At 38.2% G+C, this 12,070-nt stretch overlaps 1 protein-coding gene across 6 annotated transcripts in view; it reads right to left on the bottom strand.

Moving 5' to 3' along the window:
• Window positions 1-12,070, bottom strand: part of Ubp1 (upstream binding protein 1) — a 50,752-nt gene that overhangs the window by 5,934 nt on the left and 32,748 nt on the right. For 3 of the 6 annotated variants that reach the window (XM_076843187.1, XM_076843195.1, XM_076843180.1), the window contains 5 exons: window positions 8,822-8,925; window positions 5,481-5,535; window positions 5,119-5,212; window positions 2,075-2,165; window positions 1,199-1,317 (listed from right to left, as the gene is read on the bottom strand). In XM_076843187.1, coding sequence (XP_076699302.1) covers window positions 1,199-1,317; window positions 2,075-2,165; window positions 5,119-5,212; window positions 5,481-5,535; window positions 8,822-8,925 — 463 coding nt within the window. Of the gene's footprint in view, window positions 1-1,198; window positions 1,318-1,478; window positions 1,911-2,074; window positions 2,166-5,118; window positions 5,213-5,480; window positions 5,536-8,821; window positions 8,926-12,070 lie in introns of those variants that run through there. The other 3 variants (XR_013090250.1, XR_013090249.1, XR_013090251.1) reach the window with 3 other exon arrangements.

Genomic DNA, 12,070 nt, shown 5'->3' on the forward strand with positions numbered 1-12,070 from the left:
ATAGAAACCTTTGTTACGGACACAATACCTTTATTTTTTTAATGTGGTGCTGAGGATCGAATCTTTTGCCTCACATGTGCCAGATAAGCACAATGCCATTGAGGCACAATCCCAGCTCCCTCCACTCATTTTTTCCTAATTAAATTTTACTGGATATCATTAACATACATTCTATGGCTATTCTGTGGCACTTCAGTGGCGGAGTTTAAATGTGTTACCTATGTTTGGGGATGTAACCTCTAAAATATTACCGTCTTAATGATATGTAAATGATGTGTAAGACCTTGGAGATACATGGTGAGATTCTTAAAAATTTTTATCCTTTTAGATTAAGAACTTGTACCTTGAATCTTAAAATTCATAGCTTCTGGAGTAAAATTAACACCAAATAGAAAATTCTGTAATTGTGACTGCTGCCCTTTTGTTTTTTCAGTAAAATTCCAACCATAAAGTATTTATCAGGGCAAATAACTGCCTCTGAATTTTGTAATGTATCTTTCTCTTTAAAGTTCTGAGTATGTTGCCTTCTATTTCAAAACGTAAGAAGAAGAAAATAGTAGAAAGTATATGATTTAAAATAAAAATGCTTACTTATTTTAAGGCTATATTCAGAAGAGAAAAGGGACCAACCTTTCAATATCTGCTCTAATCCAGTGCTATACTGTATAAATAAGAAAAACCCTCAGGATGAGATGCCTCCTAACATACAGATGGAAAATGACACAGAGCCTACTACCACTGATAGGGACCTATCACCTCATGAACAGATCACTGTGCAACCCAGTCCACACTTAGGACTGATATACAGATGCATCTTTGCACATATTTTAAGTAATTCCCCCCATCTTGCCAGTCAGTAAAATGGAGAGGAGTGGTATTCCTCCTTTTTTTTTTTGGGGGGGGGGGGGCGCGGCAGGGGGGTTATCAAGCCACCAGTGTACATTTGCCATTTCAGTAAATGTTGAGATTTAAGGGGGCAAAAAGCCAGATAAAAATCTCAAAGAATTCAAGCTAGTCTTTTGCTTGTTTAGATATTTCTGGCACAAGGGGCCATATAAAAGAGAACTTGAGAAAGACTGCTAGTTTCCTCTTTTCCCAAGGACATGGCCCTATAGTTGGTGCCTACTACTATCAAGACTCCTGCACTAGTAATTGGGCAGAAAGGAAGTGACAGGGTTGAGATACCCTGAATACCCACCGTAAGGCGTCCCACTGCCATTCTCGCCTCCACTGCCTGCAGCTTGCTGCTGCGCTTGCAGGGTGGCACTACTCGGCTGCTCCTGGCAGACATAGATGGTTAAGCGGGGCCTAACCGACCTGCAATCAGAAGATGCCAAGATGAGCCTAGGAGAGAAGCTGCCTGAACACACGTACACATGACAACTATAGGAATCTAAGTTCTATTTCCTTATGAAAATTTTACAATGTTATTTCATTATACAAAATAATTTACTAATAAAAATGTAAAAACCACACACCTCACAACAACTATCACAGGTGGTCTAATATGATGATCCAGACTCTAAACCATTGAGATGGTCTGTCAGATGCTGGTAAATTTAAGTTTCAAGATTAAGTAAGCAATTTAAATCAGTGATTCAATTTTAATGGAATTCTCACACCCCAAGTCTAGAAATAACAATGATAGTAAATGGATCGTAAAAGCCAGCATAGTTTACAGTTCTATTATTTTAATTCACAATTAGAAGTTTACATATTTAATAACTGTTTAATAATAGTCATGACCTTGAAAACCGTAGATTCTGTATAGCTCACCTAAATTAGAAGTTTTGTTTTCTTGGCAACAAACCCAGTCGTCTTCAAGAAATCAGTACTGCCCATGTGCATTGCTACCAGTCTTACAGTCTACCTCTGCCCTCATCAGTGCCTGCATCATATCTGGGCCTGCCCTGAAGGTGTACACAAAACAGTCTTCTCGTGAGCACGATGCTGCCGATGCTCGACGGTGCACACAGGCACACGCCAACCTATCGTGGAAACACATTCTGCCCAAACCCCCCACGCGAAGAAAGGTATGTCCTTATTTCACGCAAAACAGTCCACAGTATTTTACCTTGACTTCAGTGAATTATAGAGCCGAATTCCATCGGCTGCACCACAAATTTGAACTAAATCTTCCTTTGTCAGTTTTAATAAGTCGGCACCTGGAGGACAACAAAGAGACTCTTCTCAAATGAAAAAGAACATGCCACTGGCTGCTTCACAAGCATCCATCTCTTTTTACATGGTTAGATGTCCTTCTAAACAACGTCAGGCATTCTGAATGTACACACACACATCCCCTGTCCTTTAGAGCCAAAGACAATGCTGGTTTTTCAATGGTCTGTATTGTATCAAGAGGGAGTTCAGAAGCCCAGAAGCTGGTAAATCAGTGTGCAGATCCCATACAACTGACTGTCCCCAATACCAGATTTCACTGCCTGCTTCACCTAGTGGCTCTGCTGTGGCTTTACTTGATTCTGACCTCAGGTAGATAAATCTTGAGATCACCCAGATTACTCAGTGTTTTATTTTTACAAAAGAAAAAATGGAAGTCCAGAGTTTCAGAAACATGTCCAGAGTGACACAACTAGCTGATAGTGCAAGGACTAGGCCTCTTAAAGTCACATCAAGACTAGGCCTCTTAATATCACATCAAACATTCTGTAACATAAGTGTCATAGTAGCCAATTTTAATAGGAAAGCATGGCAGAGAATCACATGATTCCTTCATATTTCCCCCCATAAATACTTGCCAAGTGTGAATAACAAGAGATAAAGGATACAACAGACCTTAAAATACAGCAGAAAGGTGGGAAAGGAAGTAGTGAAAACAAGACTGACCAAGCTTGGGGTGGCTACATGGGAGTTCATCACATTCTCCTCTCTGCTTATTTATGTTTGAATACATTCATAATCTTTTACGTTTAGCCCTCTACTAACAGTCTCTGGGATATAGGCATAACTTCCATATAAGTATCTCCTACCAATATGTAATAAGATAATGGAGTTTTCTAAGAGCTTGAATATGAGAACCTAATAAATTTCTAATTTATAAAAGAAAAAAAAGATCAGAGAAGTGTAACTTCCACAAGACATGAACATTAAGAGAGTCATTCTGTAGTCAGAGAAACAAGCACTCTCATCTCTCTACTGGATCCTACAAAAAACACCTCTGAAGCAAGGCACATAGGTGTGACCAGAGATGTGCCCACACACATATGTACCCTTAACCTTAACCCATGCAGAGAACTGGATAAACCTTCCTGAAATGTGAATGCCCAAAAGGCTCAGAGCAAGAGGCCTCATCTCCTCACTGACCTCCTCACTGTAGTTCTTTGACTCAGTTGATGCACCAAAGGGGCACAATGGCTAGCTCCCTGCCCAGCCTCCAGAGGAAGCCCATGGGTTAAGGAAAAGGCAGGAGGCTAAACCATGTAGTTACCACTCAATGAAAAGAGCTTAAAACTCCCAAGACAAAAACATGGACTGACCAAATAGGAGTAACAAGGGCCTGCCATATTTATTGGAGGTTTTTCTATGTGCTATGCTTTTAATTCTGCTTGTTCTGCAAGAGCTCAAGATGACCACCTCCACCCCAAATTGTACAATTTCTAGTTTTTCACACTTAAGAGGCTTTACCTTAATCATATAAAAATATGGATTCCAGGGCTAGGGCTGTAGCTCAGTGGTTGAGTGCTTGCTCATATGTGTGAGGCACTGGGTTCAATCCTCCCCACCACATACAAACAAATAAAATAAAGGTAGTGTGTCCATCCACAACTTATTTAAAAAAAAAAAAAAAAAGTGGGTGGGCAGTCCCAGCTAGCAAGTGACTTCCATCTGGTACTTTGAAGAGACAAAAAGCTACATGAGGAATGACTATTCATTGCAAAAACAACGCAATAAATAGCATAATAGGAAACCAAATTCTTTGTGAAACTAAAATTTCCTTTATGCTCAATATGTGCACACTCGTTCCATCCTCTTAAAGCAACCAAGCTGAGTTTCAATGGCTCTATACTACCACAAGCTAACCCACTTTACTGTGACTCACAATTTCTCAGAATATGTTTATCTAGGACATGTTGTTCTTCTGTGGGAAAAAGATCCTAGTGCCAAATATATCTGGAAGATACTGGCCATGCCCCACCTGGTGTATCCACTACTATTTGTTACATGGACCTCCTTCCACATGACCTGAGGCAGCACTACTTGATGCCTTCTAACATCCCATCCAGGTATTTCCTTATCTTACTAAGAATAGAACTGACACTTCAGTATATAAGACCCTTAAGTATGTAAGACCTGGGTCCATGAGATACTATTCTGCAATAAAAAGAGTTAAACTATAGATACATACAACAACTTGGGTGGATCTTGAGATTATGATGCTGAGTTATAAAAAAGCCAATATCACAAGGTTTGTAAAAGAAAAAATACCAGGGAACTATATATCCTGTGATTCCATTTCCATAACTCTCCAAGTGAAAAAAATAATAGAGACAGAAAAGAATTTAGTATGGGAGAGATAAAAACGGGTGTAGCAGCAGGGAGATCACTGTGGTAATGGCCTAATTCTGTAGCTTAGCCACAATGGTAGTTACATAAATCTGCACATGTGATAAAATGATTTAACTATATATTATACCAATGTCAATTTCCTGGTTTTGTTATTGTACTACAATTATATGAAAAACTGAATGAAGGCATACTGGACCAATTGCACATTATCTTTTGGAACTTGGTATAAAGCAAAAACTATTTCAAAATGAAGGTAAAAATGAAAAACTACTACATAAACTATATACATACATACATACAAGTGACTACCCATAAGTCTGGTGAAACTATAGATTTTATCAATGGTAATTTCCTGGTTTTTATAGTATATGACAAGCATGTAAGATATTACTACTGTGGGAAAGTGGGTGATGGAAACACAGGACTTCCCTGTATATTATCACTGCTTTCTGCAACTTTTTATGTATGTATGTATGTATGTGTGTGTATATATATTTACTTACTTAAAAAAAATTTAAACTCTTTAATAAAACCACAGACACAAACAAGTAAACAAAACATTCCCATGTATGTCTCACACACACAGAGACATACCTGAAAAATTAGAAAACAGTCTTGTATAGGAAGAGAATCTGTTTTTGAGCAGCCACTGTTGTGTTTCCTGGGTTGTAGCTGAAGGCTGAATTTGCTATTAACAGAGAAAATGAACACAAAGAGATGAAACCAGTCAAACTTACAAAACCAAACCAAACCAGACCAGACCACCAAGTCACTAGCATGTAAAGAGTATTTAAACAAAACAAAGGAGCCTCAAGTTTCAGTATTAAAAAAAGAAAACCTAAGAAGAACATGAACCTGACTACTTAGAAACCTGAATAAGGACTCAAATACTGTCAGAAACTTAAAAAATGTAAGACCTTGAAAGCATAAAATAGTTTCAGGAAAAAGATACTTACTTCACCAGATGCCTGTGAAACTCCATCTCCCTGATGATTTGGGGAAGAAGAATTGCTAAAGAGAAAGGAAAAGGAAGAAGAGAATGGTTTTTATAATTTAAAAAAAAAAAAAAATCAAAGCCTATTAAACTAGGTAACTTTAAATAAGGCATCACTATAAGAAAGCTGTAAGTTTACAAATAGAGGGGTGACACAGCAGGGTGGGGGTAACTATGATAAGATGAAGACACAGAAGACCCTCTCTTCACTCATGCCATTTTGTCCATATGTTCTAGTGAGAAATTCAAGTTTTATGAAATCCCACTTATCCATAGGGATGCCAAGAAAATGAAGGATACTAAATGATTTTAGTTAGAAAAAAGAGAAACCAATAAGATATTAGAACTGCAAAAACGATCTACTTTAAGAAAACAATGAGCTACAAGAAAAAGTATAATGATCCTAAGCAAAAATATAAAATACTATCTTCCTTTAATTAATCCATGATACATATCCATGATTACAGAGAGTGAACAAGAGAAACAAACTCAAACCACTATCCTTGTGTTTCTAAGGCAGAATGAAAACAGTAAACAACTTTCTGGCTCCTGCACATAGGCTCCTTTATTTTGGGGGGCAATGTTGGGGATACAACCCAGGGAAGTGTTCTCCCACTGAGCTACAGGCCTCTTTCTTAGTGCCTGCTCCTCAATTACTTAGGTTTACTATGTTGATTATTTATATCCATTTCCACTCACTAAATTTAAGGTCTTTCAAATTGAGATCTGTCTGGTCATTTATATATCACGGTATCTAGAATAGCCCTGGAACAGTGGACTCTCAGGAAACATCCAGCCAACTAGTCAATTCGAATTCACAACTCATCTCTAAGGTCATAGTAATTCTGTAAGATTATTAAGGCTGGACTGCCCTTAAAAAAAAAAAAACTAGAAGAGATCTTTTAATGTGGTAACATGATGGCTCTCCAGTCCCCCTTCAAGTCTATGAGTATTCTTCTACTTTTAAACCTACATGAAAACAAGCAGTATCACCAGCTCATATATTTCCACAGGAGAAAAGTGTCATTTTGTTTGTTTTCTTATCAGACCTGGACAATATGATCAGAGTATAAAACAACAGAACCTCTCCCTTGTGGTCATAGCTTTAATAATTTTCTCCGCAGTAAGAAGTGCCCTAAAAAAAAGGGTAGTGGTGGGGTCTGATCAGAAATACTCTGCATTAGTTCTCCAGCAAAGCAGCCAGAAATAGAAAGCCCCAGAGGGTACCACTGCATCTTCAGGATGCCTCAGACCCTGTCTCCTGATCCCACCTGTAATTCCCAAGAGTCTCAGTTGTTAGTCAAAGCCAGATAATAAGCACAGTAATGGGTGGCCCACACCTATAATCCCAGCTACTTGAAAGGCTGAGGCAGGAGGATCAAAAGTTCCAAGCCCCACCCCCAAAAAAAATTTCAGATGAATAAAGAAAAATGAAATTATGACATTAGCAGGAAAATGGATGGGTCAAATAAGTCAAACTCAGAAGATTAAGAGTCATATGTTTTCTCTCACGTAGAACCTAGAGAAGAAAAAGGATAAGGATAATACAAGTGGGGATGGATCTCCTAAAACTCAAAGGGAGATCAGTAGAGTAAAAAGACCAAGGGGTTGGGGTGCTGGGGAGTGATATTGACCAAATTATGTTGTTATATTGTGTGCATGTACAAATATGTAATAACAAATCCCATCAATATGTACAACTATAATGTACCAATAACAAATGTGGAAGCTAGCTATTTTCTGCCCCCAAAATGAGCCACTCCAGGGTTCTACCAATTGACTCCGCTGCTAAATACTGAATAAAGAAAAGCCTGCTGATCCAGGGGACGGTGGAAAAAAAAAGACATAGGAGCCAGGGGCAGTGATGCACACCTATAATCCCAGCAACTCGGGAGGCTGAGGGAGGAAGATTGTGAGTACAAATCCAGTCTAAGAAACTTAGCGAGACCCTCTGTCTCAAAAAAAAAAGACTGGGGGTGCTGAGGCTGTGGCTCAGCAGAACACTCACCTAGCACATCGTGCAAGGCCCTGGGTTCAATCCTCAGCACCACGTAAAAATAAGTAAATAAAATAAAGGTATTATTTCCAACTACAACTAAAAAATAAATATTAAAAATTACTTAAAAAGGGCTGGGGATGTGGCTCAAGCAGTAGCGCGCTCGTCTGGCATGCGTGCAGCCCGGGTTGGATCCTCAGCACCACATACAAAGAGGTTGTGTCCGCCAAAAACTAAAAAATAAATATTAAAAAATTCTCTCTCTCTCTCTGGGAAAAAAAAAAAAGGGGGGGGCTAGGGATGTAGCTCAGTGGTTAAGTGCCCCTGGGTTCAATTATTGGGACCAAAAATGGGGGGTGGGGGAGGAGGGGGGAGGGGTGGTGGTGGCCAGGCCAGCCTAGGTGACTATAAAATTTTAAAAAAGGGTGCAGCTCAGTGGCAGATCAATTGCCTAGCGTGTGCAAGCCCTTGGATTCAATCTCCAGTACCACCAAAAAAGAAAAAACTTAAAAATCTATTATTCCCATTTCCGAAACCACAGTGACTCATTAGAAACCGAAAGCCCTGGCCAGTCACAGTGGGACACCCCTGTAATCCCAGCAGCTCAGGTGGCTGAGGCAAAAGGATCTCGAATTCAAAGCCAGCCTCAGTAAAAGCAAGGCACTAACAACTCAGTGAGACCCTCTCTCTAAATAAAATACAAAATAGGGCTGGGGATGGCTCAGTGGTTAAGTGCCCCTGGGTTGAATCCCTGGTTCAAAAAAGAAAGACACTGAAAGCCCTTCCTTAAATACTCAAAAACAGAAACAAACTTTTCTATTGGGAGGGAAAATAGATCAGGAAATAAGCTGATATGGCAAGCACTGAAGATGAGTGTTCTTGCTAATAAATGTGATTTTTAACATATTGAAATCATAGTTTCACCTCAACAACTCACCATGACCTTGCCTGGGAACCTCATTAACACTGTCTTCAATCTCACAGACTGTTTCCTTGTCTTCATCTTGAAAATGGTCCCTCTTCTACAATTATCATAGTTGTGAAAGTATGAGGCACACGAGGCCACTGCAAAAGGCTCGCAGGTAAAGAAAATATTACTGTGCACAGTCATTAAGAGGCTACTTTAAGGGCTGGAGACATAGCTCAGTTGGTAGAGTGCTTGCCTCACATGTACAAGGACTTAGGTTCAATCCCCAGCACCACCAAAAAAAAAGAGAGAGAGAGAGAGAGAGACAGGCTACTTTAATGAAGAGGAAGGGACTTGTAGAATCATGAGGTGCAGGCACAGAACTACAGAAACCAGATACCTGTCTGGGACACTGCAAGTGCTCTGCTGGGAAGAGGTGAAAGTGGGCGCTGGTGAAGGGCTGTTATTCGCATAGGTTGTGGGGGTATCAGGCCACGGAGAACACTAAGGACAGAAACAGAAATAAATTAATGATATGCCTTTTAAATATGTAGAAGAAATACTTTTGTGATTTACTCTCTAGTCTGACCAAATGCAAGATTCTAAAATGAAAGACACCTGATGCATACCAAGTACCCTCAAAGACACATGTCAATTTTAGCCTGTGTGGCAAAGAAAAATTTTACCTGCTGTGTGCGTCTAGACACTGATTAATCTTAGAGAAGACCTGAAGTGATGACAACAGCAAAAATTCATAAAAGCATTTAAAATATATACTTAGGTATAATTTGTTTTCAAGAGCTTTGTCAGTTCCCCGAAAGGCACCTATCAAGGTTTTAAAAAAATAGCAGAAACGAAAAAGGATTCATAAGCAACATCTGACATCACATGGTGACTTGGACAGTGGCTGTGTCCTACTAGGTCTCCTTTTGCCCTATTCCCTAAGGAGCAGCCTTACTAGTACCCATTTGCTTCCTTGATCTCTCTTAAGATTAATAATTCCCAAATAAGATTAGATAGGCCCACCAAAGTATACCAACTGTGTATAGCACTGCCTCTACCTCTACCTATCCATCCGTATATATTTATTTGTATTTTCTTAAAGGATATAGTGGGCTTAAATATTCCTCAACCCTAGGTAAAATTCTGACCAGAGATAGAGCAAAGATATAAAAACACAGTTAAATTTAGAGAGCTGGAAAAGCCAAAGTTAAAGCACACTGAGCAGGCTAGGACAGCCTCAAATAGAAGTCTCAAACCCAAGGAAGGAAGTAATCTATTTTACCCCACAGGTACTCTTTCTACAACTGATCTATTGGGGATGTTTGTCAATCTCAAGAAACTCTTTTCACAATCATCCTTCTCCCATTTTACACAAGAGAAGCATCGCATCCAACCACGCCCTGGGTTAAGACACCAAAGCCAAGCAAAAGACTATTAGGTGGTTTTCAATTTTTTATTTTCAAAATAATCCAGGAGGACCTATTATCAACTGGCATATACTAAAATAATCTAGATTATACAGAAAGGTATATTACTGGAATTTTTACAAATTGGAGTGCCGACACTTTAATGACACTGCTGAAAGAAAAATTTATCAAAAACAGTTTCTCCTGTCTAAAAGCCATATTCTATCCTGTCTCATCATTCAAGATATAGTTCCAATTAATGTTTATTTTTTGATAGTTTTTCATCACAATTTATATAACTTGTTATTACAAACTGATACTTCTATTTTTAAAATTCAAATTTCTTTTTCTAATTTTTTTGTCATAGATGGACACGATACCTTTATTTTATTTATTTTTATGTGATGCTGAGAATCAAACCCAGTGCCTCACACATAACAGGCGAGTGCTCTACAACTGAGTTACAGCCCCAGTCCAAAAATTTAAATTTTTTGACTAAGTTAAGGGTCAATGGTCAAAAGAAAATTTAAAACTCAAATTTCATTTATAAAAAATTGCTGTAAAGAAATAATTAGGATGATCATTAAAAAAAGACCTTCAGGCTCAGAACATTAAGCAAGAAGGAAGGGGAGAATAATCCTGGCCTTAATTCTGCCCTTTTAGTTAATCTAAGATTCTGGATTTAACTAAAGATGATGAAATTGGGGCTCAGGATGTGGCTCAAGCGGTAATGTGCTCGCCTAGGCGGGGCTCTGGGTTCAATCTTCAGCACCACATAAAATAAAATAAAGATGTTGTGTCCACAGAAAACTGAAAAATAAATTTTAAAAAATTCTCTCTCTCTCTTTAAAAAAAAGATGATGAAATTTTATTTTTGTATGGTATACAGGATGAACTTCAAAGAGTAAATGTCATAGTTTTATCTTAGATTATAAATATATTCACCATGCCAGAAAACTGTCTCCTTTTTCAGCAGTTTAAATTTATGATGAAAACTTTCAGATGACAACTTGAAAATGTACAAGGAATATATCTTTTTCCAAAATTCTTCTGAATAGCAAAGCATCTAGACCACTAGTGTGAAGGAGTTAAGAAAGCGTGAGGCATTCTGCAGTACAAAGTAAAGCTTGCCAATGGTACAGGGACTAAAAATCCATACCTGACACAAATCAAAAGCATGGATACACACACACACAAAAAGAGAAATTCCCTAATCTTCTTAACAATTATCCTGTTATGTACCTCTTTAAAAATGGGAAAAACTGCAATTATTACCACCACATAGCTTTACTAAACCTTTGGCATGGCATACCAATTTCACTTTAAGTGACATTTTATACCACAATGCCCACTTTTTTAAAAACTAAGGTCTTTGTTTTTCCATCTTACAAATTATCACCTCCTCAGTTTATAAGATTCTATGAGCTCCTCAGCATATCTAATCAAAATCACAGTTGTCAATATTCACTGTCACCTCCACTACCTGGAAGTTTTTCCTGCAACACCATCCTCCTTGCTCAATACAAAACAACACAGCATAGCGCACATCTAAAAAATGAAATTTTTTTTATTAAAAACACTGTCTCCCATATTTGCTTTAATGATTGCTTTTTGGGGAAATGAAGCAATCATAAGCTTCAAGTTAGTTTGACAAAGTAAAGAGGCCAAATTTATTCACACTCCCTACACAAAGCTTTCACTTTTACACATTTAGATTTTAACAGTACAAGAGGAGTGCTGCTTTGTTTTGTTTTTGTGGTCATGGAATCAAACCCAGGCCTCATACAAGTTACACAAGCTTTCCACCATTAAGCTACATTGCCTGCCCAATAACACTTGTTAAAATTAGGCAATGTTCCTATGTTCCCAAACACTGCAATGCATAGACACTAGGACTAATTGATCATAAAATTCTAGTTTCAGTACACTGTGAGTGAGTATCTCCTTAAGTAGATTAAAGAATGATAACCCACTTAAGGCTGTAAAAACTGGAAGGCCTGATGTGAGCCAATCAAAGATTAGTAGACATGCTAAGAGTTTTGTTGTGTAGCACCTGGGTACCAATGGTAGTAATGATTCAGTGTGGGACCATTTCATCAGCACCTTTTAGATTTTAACAATACACTGGACATCCCTTTTTACTGAAAGCCAAATATAACTATCCAAAAAACTATAAGCAATCTTGGCCTTCCTTTGTAGGCATTTGAATAAGTATATGAAAAAATTGCTGCAGACCTTCT

This window comes from Callospermophilus lateralis, chromosome 1 (assembly GCF_048772815.1).
Source record: "Callospermophilus lateralis isolate mCalLat2 chromosome 1, mCalLat2.hap1, whole genome shotgun sequence".
Classification (NCBI taxonomy): Eukaryota; Metazoa; Chordata; class Mammalia; order Rodentia; family Sciuridae; genus Callospermophilus; species Callospermophilus lateralis.